General features: G+C 38.1%; 1 protein-coding gene across 1 annotated transcript; it reads right to left on the bottom strand.

Annotated features, from left to right (window-relative positions):
- Positions 1–416: 416 nt before the first annotated feature.
- RECQL (RecQ like helicase) lies at positions 417–18,850 on the bottom strand. Its single transcript, XM_082076024.1, has 16 exons — positions 18,694–18,850; positions 18,509–18,552; positions 17,025–17,097; positions 15,466–15,663; positions 14,143–14,322; positions 13,164–13,270; positions 12,011–12,209; positions 10,715–10,881; positions 10,042–10,123; positions 8,902–9,050; positions 8,690–8,807; positions 5,939–6,077; positions 4,993–5,084; positions 2,039–2,258; positions 934–1,063; positions 417–741 (listed from the first exon to the last, which is right to left on the bottom strand). The coding sequence occupies exons 3-16, from the start codon at positions 17,038–17,040 to the stop codon at positions 553–555; spliced, it is 1,986 nt and encodes a 661-aa protein (XP_081932150.1). The 5' UTR covers positions 17,041–17,097; positions 18,509–18,552; positions 18,694–18,850; the 3' UTR covers positions 417–552.
- Positions 18,851–18,954: the final 104 nt, after the last annotated feature.

Below are 18,954 nucleotides of genomic sequence, written 5' to 3'. Positions count from 1 at the left end.
GGGCAAGAGGCAACAGAACAGACAAGTTGTAACAAAGGGAAAAATATTTAGCTCTAAGAAATGTCCCTTTTTCTTTTGGTCGTGAAGATGGTCAAACACTGGGAACGGGTACTCAGAGAGACTGTGGAATATCCAACCTTTGGAACAGTCAAAACTGAACTGGACACAGCCCTGAGCACCCTGTTTCAACTGGAGCTGCTTTAAATAGGTGGCTGAACTAGATGATCTCCTCAAGTCCCTTCCAGCCTGTATAGTACAATATTGCAGAACCACGCAATATATTTCCAAAAGAGTTAAAAAGGCAACACAGTAACTATTTACATTTTGTAGTCATTGCTGTATCATAAAATATACACCAGTTATTTAGATATGAAGCATTTTTCCCTTGACAACTAGAGTTCTTCTAGATTTGAGAGTTATACTTGTTTCCCTGGTTTTTATTTTAAAAATGCAAAAAACCCCATACCATTACTAAAACACAAAATGAACTTACACACTGCATTGTCCATGGAGAAACAAACACGATTAGATCCTAAATGTAGTCTGTGAAACTCAGTCAAGAACTACTGGTTGGTCATCTCCACCTGCCTGAAGTTTAAGCTTCTTTGCTTTTAAGTTAGGACCAGAGTTAGGCCGTTTATGTTCCTGTGACTTCTTCACAACTGAATCTTGGACAGTCTTTGAAATAGTCTGGGCATTTTCTCTGCGTCCTTTTGAATTCGAAGACTGAGATGGTTTGTCCTGTAATTTATAAACAATTCTGTTAAAAATCTTTTTTGGTGTTCCCACACGAGAGAAGATACTTATGAGGTCTATTTTAAATCCTGTTGATTGCATTACTATGAAAACATATATTGAGCAGATACCAAACTATTAAAATAAATTATAATGGAAAATATCTCCATTATAGGAAGTCAATATAGATATAAATACCTTGTAAACACTTTTCTTGTTTGTTATCCCTTCTATAGTTATGATGTGTCCCTCATTTTTCAGCAGACCTGCTTTTGGTCCTATCTTCAGGTAGGATATTGTAGCAAATGCTGTGAAGCTGAAGTCTTCCCTGCATAAATTAAATCAGTGTTATAAGGGAAGGCTAGAGACAGAGACAGGTTGAACTTTGTGTGGGGAAATGGGACACATTAACCCTTCCGATGGATGTTTCAAATAGCAGCTTGATTCTGCTTTATCTGTTCAAGTGGATAGTTACTTAATTTAGAGCAAGTCTGGCCAACACTTAGCATAGTTCAGTTTGTGGAACTTTACACACAGACACACACACATCAATCTGTTGGAATATATGGAGGAAAAAAAAATATCTAAGTCATCATCTGCTCACCCTCTCGAGAGTATTAAGAAAAAAATCAACTGTACAGATTAAATATTCAATTTGTACACAGGCTTGGAACTTCTAAATTGGATTCTCCAACATTAGACACTTTTAAGATTCAGCTGGAGGGGGTACTGGGCCATCTTGTCTAGGCTGTGCTTTTGCCAAGGATGGTTGGACCAGATGATCCTTGGGGTCCTTTCCAACCTGATATTCTATGATTCTATGAAAAGACAAAACATACCACGCAAACAGCCAGGTTACAAGAGAAGCGCTGTTGTTATTTTCACTATGCTTTCTTAAAATTTCTGAGTACTACTTTTACACATTAGCCAGCCTGACCTAAGACTTCATCTGGGAAATCCTATTTGCTTTGTTAAGCGTGAAATGTAAATGGACTCTATAAATAGCAGATTTCTCCAAAATGAAGCCTGCTGCAGATTAAGGGTTCAACCTGAATACAGCAGACCCCAGCCTTTTAAAATTGCAAGAGATGCAGCATTTCAAATGTTTCTCCAACTTCTGTTTAAACATTTTGAAGTAGAAATACAGTAATCTTTTGAGGTTTTTAAAAATACATTAAATGCATCTGAAATACGGCTAAAAAGGAGCCTACAGCATGTATCCATTAATACTATACAGAAGTAACATGAGAGTAAAGAAAAATGACTACTAGATGTTAAAAAAAGGAGCAGACGTCTTACATACTTCAGATACTGCTGCAGGAGTAAATGAGCAATAATTCTCTCCAGCTCCTCTCGAGGGTGCTTCGGTGGAGTAACTTCAGCCACCCTGAGTTTTGATACACCTTTCCCAGACCACGCATCGATTAATTTCAGTGGCGTGAGTTTCTCACTCATGTTTTCAGCTTGCTCAAGTATCTTGATTAGATCCCTGCAGTATCCTGTTATATCCATCTTCTCACATGCTACAAATAAAAGTGAAGTAACATTTAAATAGCAATTTATTTATAGTAATTTAGGTTGTATCCATATATACATTAGGTGTATACATATACATGCACTTTTATATATTTATAGATAGATATATATTTATAGATATACATATATGTGCCATGTAATAGCAATGGGTTTTGTTTGTCTGTTTTTAAACTATAACTTAACAAATAAAGCTGTAATTTTTCCTCCATAAAATTAGGATAGATTTGTACCCAAACTTACATTTATCTTTCTACTTAATAATTAAAACACTAATCCTGCAAACATTGTTACATGTATTTAACATTACAAACCACACAAATTATTTCAAAACAGCATTTACAAAGCATAAAATTTGTAAAGTATATACTGTATTACTCTGCAGTTGGATTCCTTTTCGTCACCCATAACATTTATTATAGAAAGATTAGAGAGCAAAGAGGAATTGAAAAATATAAGGAAGACATTTCTTCTCTTAAGACACAGAAAAAAATGGCACAGAAGAAAGTATTAATTCCATTATACGAATTAGCTTTGTCATGAATAATTATTCCAAACACTAACACATCCATGTAGCACATAATGATTATGCTTCTACTGCATGGTCAGATCATAGCACAGAGTTACCCCAACTGCCTCCTCCAATACTAAGAACTAAGTACTGAAAAACTAGTAAGTACTACTGCTAGGTTTCCTCAGACCTTGCTTATCTATGAAAAGGCCCTGGGGGTAAACCAGCAGTAAAGAGGATATATTTCAACTATACTTCATCACATGGTTCCTGTAAGTCTTGGGTACAAACCAGCTCCATGCTCTTCTCAACTTCTGATCCCAGTATAAATCACAGCTAAGCCCCATTTCCAGCTATAAGATAACAAGACATCATTACTTGCATGATTTTGCAAAACAGTTTATTAAAAGAAGATAAATATCTTTGTTTTGTGTACTTTCCCCCTCAAAAAAACGTACAGGGAAATAAAGTCTAGTTACGAGAACAGTTTTGAATACAGAGCTGTTCTCAAGTTTTTCAAGTGCCAATCACTACGTTTCCAAATGCTTCACAACAGATATGAGGAATGAAGAGAAGGTATTTTCCACATATTACAATTCCTCTGCTCTTCAAAGAAATTTAAGGTGGTTTTGTGTATCATTAGAGATGCTCGAGACCACCTTTTTTTCCTCCGTATTCTTTTCACAGCTTTCTACCTTTATATGGGATTTCCTATGTCTAAACCACAGCTCTCACTTAGTAAGTGCAGCAACATATACTTGGTGCATCTACTGAGGCTTCACAGAATCACAGAATGTCAGGGATTGGAAGGGACCTCAAAAGATCATCTAGTCCAATCCCCCTGCCGGAGCAGGAACACCTAGATGAGGTTACACAGGAACACGTCCAGGCGGGTTTTGAATGTCTCCAGAGTAGGAGACTTCACAACCGCCCTGGGCAGCCTGTTCCAGTGCTCTGGCACCCTCACTGAGAAGAAGTTTCTTCTCAAATTTAAGTGGAACCTTTTGTGTTCCAGTTTGTACCCATTACCCCTTGTCCTACCATTGGCTGTCACCGAGAAGAGCCTGGCTCCATCCTCATGACACTCACCCTTTATATATCTGTAAACATTAATGAGGTCACCCCTTAGTCTCCTCTTCTCCAAGCTAAAGAGACCCAACTCCCTCAGCCTTTCCTCATAAGGGAGATGCTCCACTCCCTTGATCATCTTTGCTGCCCTGTGCTGGACTCTCTCTGGCAGTTCCCTGTCCTTCTTGAACTGAGGGGCCCAGAACTGGACACAATATTCCAGATGTGGTCTCACCAGGGCAGAGTAGAGGGGAAGCAGAACTTACAGCTTTCTAGATGGGTACCAAAAATGACAGTTAAATTTGCCCATGATCACCCATGAAAGTGTAGTTTAAGCTAGCTACCCAACACTGCCCAGGACACTTGTGGGCAAAGCAGCAAAAGAACTTACGTCCTAGAACCATATCCTACTGAAACCATCCTCCCTTTCCACACAGTAGGTCTTGTTTCAGTTCACCTCCCGAGTTCCCTCTACGTCTGGCCCATATGCTTTCCCTCTTATGATCCCAACTTTCTCCCAAGGGAAGAGCCCACACTAGACAGACATTGTGCTGTTGGGGATAACAGACTGCAAAATCCTGAATTAGCATGCTCAGTTGTTCTGCACAACTGCCATGCACAGTCCTGACACGGGTAGGTCTCATGAGCATGCAGCACTGAAATCCTCAGAGATTTTACCAGGCAAGCTGTAAGAGGACACATGCAAACTGTGCCTTTTCATGCCTAAGTGTTAACAGTTTGGTATGCGGAGAGCAAGAGGCTCCTTCTCAAAACAGCTTTTAAACACAAAAAAATCCTGAACCAAAACCAACAAATACCAGAGTCTTTTTAAAACAGTTAAGCCAATCTCCTTCCCCTTGGCCCACCTTCACTTTTGGGAACAGAGGAATTGCTGAGCCTGAAAGACACCAAAGCATTTGGCTTCCAGCAAAAAGTCAAACCAGGAAGCATCCTGCTAAACACCCTGAATTCGGCAGCACTAAGCCACCGAAACCTGATGTTTATAACAAGATTTACACCTTGGAAACAGGCAGTATTACGAGCACACTTTACAGAAGTTGCTCACACTTGGTCTAAACTAGGTATTTCTTTAAGCCAACCTTCTCCATGTTCTCTGTCCTTCGTTATAAAAACAATTCACTTACAGTTCTCCCTACAGCAGTTGTCACACATTCTGTTGCAGTTCGCAGAATCCCATACTTCATCAAAATGACGGGCTATGAGGACTCGGCGACACCTGAGAGAACAGAGAGCAAAGAGGGACTATAGAACTTATGTACACCTGTGTCATAAATCAGGAAAGCGGCAAAAAGAAAGTCCTTTGGGTCAGTTCGTATCTCAAAACAAGCATGAAGAATGATCTCAGGAAAAGTCAGAAAACAAATATTGCAACACAGTATTCCCTGTTAGTTATGTAAATAGGAGTAATTAGTAGCTTTCAGTAATAGTAAACACTGCTCTAGGAACGGTTTGATTAAAGCAGAAAAGGATAATCTGCAATTTCAATAGAATAAAAATCATATGAATACAAACTAATTCTTAGACTGAAGCCAACAAAGGCTACACTGAATGCACAAGTTGTCCACAACATAGATACCAGTGTTCCCCGTGAAGTATTCTGCAAAGTTTAGTGCAGCAGATGAAGCATTAAACACATGCAGATTCCTGTATGGCCATGAAACACTGGTATCTTACATTAAAAACTAAAGCATTCCAGTTTTTGTTCTGAATGGGACTTGAAATTCAGTGTTTGTTGACAGATATATCACCTCAACATTAACTGCTTTGGTTCCAGAACTTCTTCCTGAAGCTGGCAAGCAACACACCAGCATTCAGTTATGTGCAAGAGTACACCTACTGGGCAGCCAAACCACAAAGTCCAGACTCAAGACTGTTACAACAGTAATGTTTCTATAATGTGGTGGGTTTTTTGGTTTTGTTTCTGTTTTCATGAATGTGTTTTGTTTGGTTGGTGATGGGTTGTTTTTTGCTGTGGGGTTTGTTTCTTTGTTTTTTTCCAAATGCCCTCTAAAAATCCAACAACATTAGTCTATTTAAAAACTACGCAACCAAGTCACCACAGTAACTTACTTGTTCATATTCTGGCAGTAAGACACCATATCATACAGCTTCTCTTGCCCTACATTTTCCATCACTACCATTGAGCTGATTCTGAATATATCTCCAAACCCATAATACAAAATGCAGTCAGCTTTTTGGTCATCTCTACCTGCAATGCATTAAAACGAACAAAAAAAATTCTAAGAGCTTTACTTTAAGCACAGCATTTTCTGGTACTAATTCCACCCTTATCTGCATGGGCTTCTGCAGCCCCTATATGGAGAGTGCACAACAAAATATCAAGCATAGCATACTAACCAATAGCATGATACAGACTAGAAATAGATCGGATTTAGAACAGTCTTCTACAACTACAGAATGAAGGAAACTGAAAATACTACCCCATGAGGATTTTGACTCTTTAACAATTAAAATAAAATGTTAGTGTCAGACAAAGTCAGTGAAATCACTATTTTCTCACCCTAACGCTTCTTGGAAAATCCTAGCCAAATACAACTTGAAGACACTGTAAGCTTCAAATACCTTAATTATTAATAGTAATAAATAGAGAATGATTTAACAAAATATTCTGTTTAAAACGAACTGTGCCACCTACAACCGAACTTAAAACGTCTTCCTTCATGTTGCCCATCCCTCCCAATGATGTGCTCATGGGTGCCCTCCTGCTGTTTATACAATCAAGAAAGCAGAAAACGTCTGAAAAAACCTAAGCTTTTAAAAAGTTTAACGTATAACAGAAAGTAACTACTTCACTTGGATGGGCAGTCAAGGGGAAAAAGGAAGGTTTCATAAGTAGTATGTTTAGGCAAATGAGTAGCAGTGCTTAATTAACTGCCCCCCAGAAGGATCTCACTTAAATCAAGTTACGAAAAAGAAACCTAAAAGCTTGCTTTAATCATCCAAAGTGGATAAACATAGTGAAAGAACTATTTCAGCACCTATATGGTGTTTCTCTCACCACTTCAATATTTACACTTCCTGTTACCTCCAGCCCTATCTAGAAGTAACCAGGTTCTAGAGTAAGCAGATGCAAACTCCCACAAATCTTGATGATGGTTGTATTTCTCAGGCCAGCATTAAGGCCAATTTCTATCACACAGGCATAGTTAAAATCTCAACCAATTGCCCCATAGCTTTCTTCACATGGATTCAAATCTATCTTTGAAAAAGTAATAATGTACAAGGTCAAAAAATCCAAACCAGAAACCAGAGAGTGGTAGTCAATGGTGCGGAGTCTAGTTGGAGGCCAGTATCTAGTGGAGTGCCCCAGGGGTCAGTGCTGGGGCCAATATTATTCAATATATTCATTAACGACTTGGACGAGGGAATTGAGTGTACTATCAGCAAGTTTGCTGATGACACTAAGCTGGGAGGAGTGGCTGACACGCCAGAAGGCTGTGCTGCCATCCAGCGGGACCTGGACAGGCTGGAGAGTTGGGCGGGGAATAACCTAATGAAATTTAACAAGGGCAAGTGTAGAGTCCTGCATCTGGGCAGGAACAAGCCCAGGTTCCAGTATAGGTTGGGAGATTACATATTAGAGAGCAGTGGAGGGGAAAGGGACCTGGGGGTCCTGGTGGACAACAGGATGACCATGAGCCAGCACTGTGCCCTTGTGGCCAGGAAGGCCAATGGCATCCTGGGGTGTATTAGAAGGGGGGTGGTTAGTAGATCGAGAGAGGTCCTCCTTCCCCTCTACTCCACCCTGGTGAGACCACATCTGGAATATTGTGTCCAGTTCTGGGCCCCTCAGTTCAAGAAGGACAGGGAACTGCTGGAGAGGGTCCAGCGTAGGGCGACGAAGATGATTAAGGGAGTGGAGCACCTCCCTTATGAAGAAAGGCTGAGGGAGCTGGGTCTCTTTAGTTTGGAGAAGAGGAGACTAAGGGGGGACCTTATTAATGTTTATAAATATATAAAGGGTGAGTGCCATGGGGATGGAGCCAGGCTCTTCTCGGTGGCAAACAATGATAGGACAAGGGGTAATGGGATCAAGCTGGAACACAAGAGGTTCCACTTAAATTTGAGAAGAAACTTCTTCTCAGTGAGGGTGACAGAACACTGGAACAGGCTGCCCAGGGAGGTTGTGGAGTCTCCTTCTCTGGAGACATTCAAAACCCGCCTGGACATGTTCCTGTGCGACCTCACCTAGGTGTTCCTGCTCCAGCAGGGGGATTGGACTAGATGATCTTTTGAGGTCCCTTCCAATCCCAAACATACTGTGATACTGTGAAAACACCACAAAACATTTGTTTTTAGCCATGACAGCTATTCAGTGCTGCTATATATCAATCAATCCTTGAAATTCCCTGCTCCAGACTCCCCATCCTACTTGTATTTCTGTGGCCACTGAAATTTGCACAGCAATTAGACACGATCTAGAGACAATCTGAGCAAATCACACAACCCAGCAGCTATGCAAAGGAAAAAAATATTCCTGTAACATACATCGAATCAGTCAATGTTATGTTATTAAATTATTCTGGTAAGCCACAGATTTCACAAAAAATCAAGTAATTAAAAAAATGCTGAGTAAAGGGCTGGGTACCCAGTTATTCTTTGCTAAACTGCAGTACAGAGGCCTGAGATCATGAATGTAGTTTATATTTGCTTTAAAACCTCCTCACAGAGACAGAGTGGCACTTTGGAATGAGTCTCAAAGGCAAGCCGCTTTGCACAAATTACTGAAATCAAAGTACAATTTTATTGGTTTAAGGATTTGGTAAGTTGTGACTTTGTAAAAGCCACTTTCTACAATACCTGCACGTCCACTCTCTTGGTAGTAGTTCTCCATGGATTTACTCATAGAATGATGAATTACAAACCTCACATCAGGTTTATCAATTCCCATGCCAAAAGCAACAGTCGCCACTACCACCTGAAAATAAAAAAAGAAGACTAAGAAACCATCAAGGTGCCAAAACACAGCTTGTTTAAATGAAACCTACATCTATGAAAAGTATCTACTTAACCTGGATTTGATTTGCTGCCCATCCTTTATGAACTTTGGTCTTATATTTAGCATCCATGTTTGCATGGTAAGTTCCTGCCTTGATTCCCAGTTTCTGCAGGCTCACAGTAACTTGCTCAGAATCCTTCTGAGAGAAACAGTAAACAATTCCTGCACAAAAGTAAAAGGTGCCTTACTGTAATGTCTTAAAAAAAAAAAACCAATACCTAAGCACAACTTTGAAACAATATTTGTGCCTATGCAGTCTGCAGTATTGAGGGAGCTACGAAGGGAACTTAAATCATCAGCTTTGACTTGTAGGCTAAAGAGAAAATATGGCTGCTAATCCACATAATCATGGAAGTATTTATGAACGTTCGAGGAGGACAATGGTGATTAAAGCTTATGTAAAGGGCTGCTGTTCCTTATGACATCTATGACATCTCACCTGAGGTTTCAGATAAATCTGCTTCTTATCATTAGTCAGTCTGGGCTAAGTCAAGGATTACACACAAAGCCACATGACTTTTGATCATCTTAGCACAGTACACATATTTGGGGAGCTGCTCATCACAGCCACAGAGCTCCACAGCAGAGACAAGGACAGACTGCTGCTCCAGAAATTTGTGCTCTGTTGCCTTTATGTGCACTGCATAATTTACTGACTACACAAAGTTCAACTTTTACAGTTCTGCTTTCATCACAAAAGCACAATTTGTCCCACCACACACCCATTCTGGGCCCTGAATAATACATTAGTCTTATATCAAATATGAAAAAGAAGTGTTAAAGATAGTAAGTATCCTGACACATAGATATTGACACATGCGTGATTTAAAAACACATAGATAATATTTTTGAGCCTTTTTTCACAATCTTAAAAATTGATATTATTCTCATCTATTAAACATTGTTCTATATAAACATTGTATTTCAATACTTCAGAAGATACAACACTGTAAAGGCATTTAAACACTAATGAATGAAAACAGTAATTATTTAAGGTACACATCTTGTTAAATTTCATTTCTTCGAATGCTGGATGTTTAACGTATGGTGAAGGCAGAATTTCTCTACATGTTTAGGGTCACTTGAAAATAGCCCTGTAACACTGAAGATTATAAAACATAACCTGCTCTTTTTTTTTCCTCACACTTTTTACCTGAAAGTCCTTTGTATCTTCCATTAATGGTCTTAACTATGTCCTCAATGAAATCTTCATTATTTGAAGGCTTATGCCGAACCTCAAAAATATAATAGAGACATTCCAAAGAGTTCTTCAAGAGTTCACACAGTCTGCCACACAGTCTTATTATTCTACTTATTCCAGTACAATAAACATAACTATTCTGCCATTTAACCAAAATTACTATATCCTCTTAGTGTAGTCAGATTACATCTCAAAAGCCCATAGAAAAAAAACAAAACAAATACAAAAAAAACACACAAGCAAACCCACAAGCTTTCCCATGTAGAACAATAAAAGAACCTGTGGCCAAACTGAAAGTACAGTGCAAGACAATAATTCACAGCTTTTTGCAACCATATGACGTATTTTCCAACAGGTTGCAGCAGTTTGAGCCTGCTACCTACCTCTCTTCCCTTTACACAGTCCTATCTGCTAAGCCTTGCTCACAAAGATGGAGCAGCTCAAGTTTCTCTGCAGATGACAGCAATCTCAGCAAGATGAAGTAATGAAAGAACACCATCACTCCATTGAAAAGCTATTGTTATTAAAAAGTATAATTGAAAATCTATTCTAAAATTCATCAACTGTGCCTTAAAGTAGACAACATAGCCACAAAGCAATCAAACAAACAGATAATAAGACATACCTCGTAGTAAAGATTGGGCCGGTTAAAAGAAGCAGTAAAGGTAATGCACTTCTGAACATGTAAAATTTTCTGAGCATCCTTTAAAACATGATTTGTAGCAGTTGCTGTCAATCCAATCAAGGGAGCATTGGGAAACTGTCTTTTCAAGATACCAAGAGACTTGTAGTCTAAGCAAGAAAACAAAAAGGAAAAGATTTCTCATATCATAGATCCAAAGTTTAAAAATATATATTAATGTAGGTAGTATTAAATGGGGTAATACTGCAATAAATGTTATTACTAATCAGTTCACTACAGAACTAATTTATACATCCAAATGAAGGAATAAGAAGGTTGCACTCATCAAAACTGATGCTTTATCTTCTAACTGAATTTTACAGCAGCCACAATTCAGAAGGCAAAACATATTGAAATGGAAGTTCTCAAAAAGTTAGAAAAATGTAAGCGGCATTTCATTAACCAACATTCAGGTTATTTCACAGGTCTGCTTTTACTAGCAGCTTTTCAACTGTTTAAAGCTTTGCTAATAAATAAGCCACGTGGAATTTGGATACACAGACCAGACTGTACCAAGGAAATATTTTAAAGGTTCAGTGCTGACAATCACTCGCTGCCTTAGAACAGAAAAGCAGCCAGAGGTACATATCCAAATTCTACATTGCCTGTTTAACTGGTATGGCTCTTTGCTCAGACACCACTTTTTAACAAAAAAGCAAATGTTGACTTTACTGTTACTATTGCTTCAAATCAGGTTATTTCAAAGGCAAAGAAACACTACCAAATAAGTAACAGTCTTCTACAACTGACAAGATAGGAAAGGGACTGAAGCACGCTTTATTTCCCTGAACATCAAGGGCATTTGTTTCAACTTGCTTTAGAAGCAATCAAAACACCTCTCATGAATTTACAAAATGCTCTAGCTCTGTCACACAGAATGTTTGGGAGCAGTGTACAGAATGACACTTTTTCATGTAGCAGTAGATTAAAGAGGACTGTATTGTCCACATTAAAGACAGCAGCCAAAAACTTTCATTTTATTAAGCTCTAATTAAAGTTAACCAAATCATGAGTTTTCAGAATACTGACAGCAAAATCTACATTGAAATCACCCCCATTTGCATGAACTCAGCTCCTGGACAAGAGTACAGTCAAATTTAAAGTCCTTGAGCTAACACAGGTACTTGCCATACACTAAGTATTTATTTAACACATAAAGAAAGCACTTGGCTTTAATTCAGGCCTAACTCATTTATTGACGGCTGAGTAACACTGCAGCTGGGTTTCTAAAGAGCATACCAGGCCTGAAGTCATGGCCCCATTGACTACAGCAATGGACCTCATCTACGGCAATGCGAGCAAGACACCCCGCTTGATAAGCTTTCTCTAGCTTTGACATGAACATTTTGCTTTTTGCAATCTTCTCCGGGGTCACATAAATGAGCTTCAGTTGTGAGTTTCTGTTTAGCATTTCAGTATGAACCCACTTCACGTGTTCCTGTTCAAAAGAGAAGAAGAAATCAAGGGCTAACAAATTAGGACAACACACTGATGTTGCTCAGCGCTAAGATTCTTAAGAGGCTGTCAACAGTTCATATCGGGTAATTAGCAGAGACTGATAAACTGTTACATAGTATTTACCACTATTATAAGTCTTTGTAGAAGATCATTATATATAAAATGTTAATTTTAGTAATTGGAAAACCTGACACAGAACAGAAGGCAAACCACTGAATATTTGTCTTTGCTTCATCATGTATTATCAGTATTTTCCCAATAAAATATAATGTACCAATACTACAAGTGTAGAATCATTTCTTGCACACAACTGTAGTCTTTATGACTAAGTTTTCAAAGTGCTCTACCTGAAAGCAGGCTCCAACTTCAGCATGTTGCATCAAGTCACTAAACTATTAAATCCAGTGTCACGTGTGAATTAATGACCGTGGCCTCCTGCTAGTCAGGAAAATATATTTCACTGTAAAAAGCAATTGACTAATAAGAGACTAGGAAATAAGTTGATTCTCGGCCTGTGGATGAAACAGCTGACCATCCTAAAGGAAGATAAATAATTATATGTAAAAGTCTGCACTGCTCAACATGTTACTAACTGACAAAAACCATCTACTCCAATCTTCTAAGTCTAGAAATTGAGCAAAAATATACAACATGCACCAGCCAAAGGTACTTCACATCCTCTAAATAGCCCCCTGAAATCAATTTATTCCATGAAAGCTGCTGGTTTACATGTTTTCTTGTCATTAAAACAGGAACACAAGATACTTATTCACATTACTTATATCACAGCATGTAGCTGGCATGATACTGTTGACGGAATGGCATTAACTGATAAAACTGTGCCATTCATTCAGTATTCACAAACAACATACACAGAGGCAAGACACCGGCACACACATCACAAAAACCATGAACACTAGGCAGTTAAACATACCTTACTGCTTGATGCATTTAATAAAGCTGCAGAAATACCAAGCTGTTCCAAAACCATGAGTTGATCTTCCATAAGTGATATCAAAGGACATATCACCAGTGTGAAACCTGTAACAATAAATCATTGCAAACTAAACAGTCCAGATGTCACAAATATATTTTCTAACACTTTTTACTAATGCATCAGCCCTGTGAGCTGTGAGCTTAAGCTGCATACATAGTAGTAGATTCCCCTCCTAGGTAAGGGAGTACTAGGTCATATAGGGATATGTCTTATCAACTGCCCATGACATGCACCCTCTCTTAGGATCTAAACCACAAACAACTGAGCTGCAACAGAGTATAAGAACTAATAGAAAACAAAGTAAGTTGGATTTGCATCTGTGGTGCTAATTTACCATACAACTAAACAATTCTAAGTCTTGGTAAATTTAGTCTTTGTAAATAAGTAAACTTCCATGCAATTGGATGAGTTATTTTAAAAAAAAAAATAAAAAGCTTAAAAACTAGCATTGGATACTTATTTTTAAAAATCAATATACAAAGTTTCTCCCAAATAAATATCAGAGTGGAAAAGACAAAGAACAGGTATCCATACTTCAATAATTTACAGACTGTATATTTAATTTAAATTAGTGACAAACTTTAATAACATAATGTATTGAGAGGAGCCTAGATAAATTATTTTCATCTAAATCACATCTAAAAAGCACAACTATTTTAAAGGTGCTATTGTTCCTTCAGTGAAAATAAAATGAGAGCAAAGTAAATATTTCTAGTAAATATGAAATATATATATATAAATAAATACATATACATATATAGAATATATATATAAATATTCTCACATATTTTCACTCTTTTTTCCTTCTACTGTGATCTTATTATACACACCAATATGATGTTCATTCTCCAAATAACTATAAAAGAGAGAAAATAAATTCAATTGTTTATATATGACTTTTTCTTCCCTTACATACCATCAGAACATACAGCTGGTAACTGATAGCAAAGGCTTTTTCCACCACCTGTAGGCATGACAAGAAATATATCCTTTCCTGCCATTGCAGCATTTACTGTTTCAAGTTGCAGGGTCCTAAACTTCTGGAGTTTAAATTTTCCCTGCAGTGCAGCTTTTATCTTCTCATACCATGGAAAATCTGTTAAGGAAAAAAAAAAAACCAAACAAACATGTTTCATAACCAAGTTAAAATATAAGATGGGCAATTTGCATATCCAATAACTAAATCTGTAAGCAATACAATATTAGATCTGGGAAAGCATTCAAAGATTCAATAATGGCACATAAAAAGCTACACACAACCTCAGTCTGTATAAACCAGTTTAAGATGGACCTTTGAAAACCTTATGAAATGTAAACACAATCCACCTTCACACTAAAGGCTTTCATTGCACATAAATATGAACTAATGCAAAAAACTCACAAGCAGATGAAGAACTTCAAAGTGCTAATGATCAAGCTAACTGATTAGACCAAAATTAAATAGAAATGAGAAGCCCACTGTGAAAATAAATAAAACCATACACTGAGTCCTCCAACAGTTTCCCAAATGCTTCCCTCACACAACTGCAAGTGAAGGAAAAAGAAGAAAAAAGCCATAAAGAGATCTGAATTGATCATTAGGCATAACATGCTCATGACCCACCAACTATCCAGGACTTCAGTTAACATTTAACTCGCAAGACAGCATTTCCAAAAGAACAGCAGCCCTCACATCACCATGGGACACTTGCTACTTGGACTAACTCTACCAGACTAATGTATGCTATGTTACTTTTGGCAGCCAGCATCCATCTAATTTGGTAAGACGGTGAGGCTACATAACACATGGCAACACAACCAATGTCCTACCCACTCAAGCAAGAAGAAACACACAGACAGCAAGAAGTAACTTTGAGAGTGCAATACTGTTATTATCAAATCCTGAAGAGATACAGAGTAATTATTTTTAAAACATAAACAGGGAATATAAGTATTTCAATATATCCAGATTTACTCTGGGGTTTTTACAGCAAATCAAATCATGACTTTGCAACAAGAAAAAAATACAAGTAGTTATAATGGGCCACTCTTGCGAGAGTTCTGCCCAGATTAATACTTTGGAATGCCCAAGGTGTTAAGTACAAACATTACCCTGTATAATTAAAAACACACATCACCCTGCTGAACAAAATGAAATAGGACAATATCATTAACCAAACGAAGTGCTGTATGAACACATTTCCTCCCTATTGAATTAGCATAGTTCTATATTAGAATACTTGAATTCAACTCTACAAACCTTTTTTGTTCCATGCCTCAGCCGAGGTTTCAGTTTCTTTACTTCCACTTGCCTCCACATCTCCTGAGGACTGTTTTATCAGACTCTTTACTCTCATCTTCTTTTCAATGAGTTCCTGCTGCTTATCCACAAGCTCTTGAATCTGCATCTCCACTGCTTGCAGTTCATGCTCAATGGAAGCCAGTACCTCCTCTAGCACTGAAGGGAAAAGCAAGTGGAAGGCAGAATAGACACTACAGGAACACGCTAATCCTAGTTTCAAATGACATTTTACTTAGTATGTTGATTGAGAACAATCAAACACAAACCAAAAGCATCTAGACAAACAGTCTGACAGGCCCACTGATAAGATTATAGCATCCTATATTGTATACGCAATGTAAAAATACTTAGCAAGGCTTAACAACATTTCTTATACTAGTAAGTCATATATACACATGTATACTGTAAGTTGTCATCTCCAATATGGTGTATGAGAGATATGCAACACCATCACTGCCTACATTGATTAACGGAGAAAAACATATATCACAATCCCATTTCCCAAAGGCAGGGTCTCTCCAGAGAAACACTTGAAATTACTTTTTCTGCAGATTGATGTTAAGCATATTGCATCTGCCCTGACATTAGAGCTGCAAGTGTTACAATGAAGACAAGTACTCCAGACAATTCCAAGGTGAGCACAACATTAGAACATTTTAATAGAAAGCATTTACATGTGAGAAACAACTTTAATCTCCAGAAGTAAAGGTCTTCTGAAAATGGAAATAGGGACATTCGCAAAAATGTTTATGCACCCAGATCTCCCTTCTATGCAGAACCAGAAGATCTGCTGAACATCAATGTCTGAACACAGAGGACAAACACTTTTGTGGACACAAACCATTCTTCACATCTGAAAAAAATGAGGCAAACACTCCTCAAAAGCTTGGATTACACAAGGGAATCTTTGGTGGGAATTCACCCGTTTACATCCTAATATTCATCTGTGTGAATTACAGCTTGTGTTCTAGAATCCAATCCCAAAGATTTAAAACAATAATTAACACATACCACAGCATGCCAAGCACGTATCACCACTTCAGGGCCAAGGCAGAAAAGCATAAGAAACGTCTTCCCTGCCCCACAAAATAAGAGATCTTGGTCCAAGCATAGCAGATATGGTAGTGTACTTATGGAAGAAAAAATGTATGATATGGAAGAAGATATCCTCATTACAAACAACACAAAGTGGGAATATTTGTTTTCCTACATTCCCATTGTTAGTCAGCAGGAAAGAGTTGAAATTATTCCAAAATATGAAGCATATTTTAAAAATATTGAAAACTGAGTAATATCCTTGACAAACCTGATTTGTTTTATATCCAAGAAACAAAAAGTTATTAAATAAAAGAACTTTTTCTTCAAATCTGAAATATAACAACATAGACCCCACAAACTCTTTTCTGCATACGTTAAATTCATATATATATATATGTAACAATTAATAACATCAGATGATTGTGTCTGTTAGCTAAAAGATTGCAAACTGAGCATATTGCATACTAATTCTGGATTACCTGCAACAGCTGCCATCTTTGGCGATTAGAGAATGTTGTCCTTAGGAGACTTTATTTAACCAAGCAACTCTCACTAAGAATAAAATTAAGAAAAAAAAATATTAATGAGTAATCCTTCTAAACTTAGTACAAATTTACTGCAAGAGATTCTTCAATATAGAGTGAGTTAATATAACAGTTCAAGTACTGGTTCATTTAATCTGCATATATAAATACACCCAATTAGATGACTACACAGTTTCTCCCTTCTGCAAAAGGTACAGATACCAACTCACAACCAATTCCTAAGGCTATAGCACACCAGCCTTCTAAATGAAACCAAGCAAATTTTGACCAAGTCATAAATTTTCCGCGAGGCCTGGTCTAATATAGACCAGTCATTCTTTCAGCTTCAACGTATCTTTTTTTTTTCATCTCTTCAGAGAGTATTTTACAAAGAAGTTTGAACAGATTATACTCTCCCCCCAGAAAAGCAACCACCATAACACCTAGAGCATCTTCTAGAAGGAAGTAGAAAGGTATATGGTTCAGAGAAGGGGAATTAGCTTTGATTAGATCAGAGAGAGGAACTTTGCTATTTATTGGCTAATTTTTTGAGAAACATTCTTTGTTCAGCAGAACAAGCTGATTCTAGCACAAGAAATGTTTTACTGTTTTCCTATAAATGGAGGTGAAATATATATATATATATAAACAATGGTGAATAAAATACTGACTTCGCCAGAAGAGGTTATAATTAAAAATAAGTTGATTACTGTATAAGATAACTCAGCAGTGCCAAGGTCACCCACATAATTCAAGTTACACAGTTCTGTCCTTATACCACCTGCCACTTGCACAAACATATGTGGAAATATTAGTCACCCCACAGTTCAGAGCAAGCAGGTACATCCATAAAAATCAGTAGACATGGAACAGACATATAACAAATGCAATCTACTACTTCTGTTCCTCCCGGTAAACACAAGCCTCACAAATACCACTAGCCTGACAGCTCAGGAAACATAAACCATTTTCTTATCCAAGCAGTGAGAAGAGAATGAAAATCACCTATGAAAGTTTCCCTATATGCTGCTAAAGCTCCACAAGTCTTTAATTTAGCTCCCATCCCTAGAAGTAACAGCGCAACATACCTTATAATTGATTCTATACCATTACTGCCACCAAAGACCCCCAAATACCACCTGATTCCTCAAAAAGGCAGCTCCTAGGAAACTGAATAAAAATAAACTCATAGCTTATAAATCACAGCAGACAAACAGCAAGTAGAAGCATCTTGCCCACGAGGCTGTTTTAGACCACTGTAAAAAACAGCTGAATTCCTGTGTATTCATCCCACTACAGTCTTTTCTATAGAGTGGGGAAAAAGAGGTCTCTAAGCAGATACATGATGAACACTCCTAAACCGGACAGATTAGTAACCAGCGTCAGTTTCCACCCCGCACGGATCTAAATTAGTGTCCCAGCACTGGAAGCTTCCTTACCTCAGCTTCCATCCAGCCTCCACATTAAACCTCTTCAGCTCCACCTCTAAAAAGGGATGTTAATAGAGCATTAGCAAACCAAGAACACTGACGTTAGCGAATAAAACCAACAACTAATGCACAAGCATTAGGTGTCACCTCAGCAGTCATTTAACGGGGTAAAAAAAAAAAAAAAAATCCCCTACCTGGCCATAAAACTCCATGAAACCATCTTAAAGAAAGCTCCTTAACAAAGAAAAAAAAAAGACAAACCAACAGCAGGGATAGATATTTACACGGGCCGTTTCAGCACCCATGGCCTGCAAGCACCCACCGCACCGCTCCCACCCAGACAGCCGGTTTCCCCTCCCGGCTACGCCTCTTCCGCTGCCGGCTTCCCTCAGCCAATCGCCAAGAGGGGGTGAGCGCGAGACTGACCACGCGCACCCCCTCTCGCCCAATCAGCA

Source organism: Streptopelia decaocto (genome assembly GCF_964273445.1).
Source record: "Streptopelia decaocto genome assembly, chromosome: 1".
In the NCBI taxonomy this organism is placed as follows: Eukaryota; Metazoa; Chordata; class Aves; order Columbiformes; family Columbidae; genus Streptopelia; species Streptopelia decaocto.
Note: the sequence above shows the minus strand (reverse complement) of the source record. Positions and strands in the feature narration are given on the sequence as shown.

What these genes read in the sequence shown, in the direction of transcription:
- RECQL (XM_082076024.1), bottom strand. An exon ending in GGGCAGCAAATCAAATCCAG is followed by an intron (nt 8,808 to 8,901) that starts GTTAAGTAGATA and finishes TTTTATTTTCAG; the next exon opens with GTGGTAGTGGCGACTGTTGC. An exon ending in ACAAGAAAAGTGTTTACAAG is followed by an intron (nt 742 to 933) that starts GTATTTATATCT and finishes TATAAATTACAG; the next exon opens with GACAAACCATCTCAGTCTTC.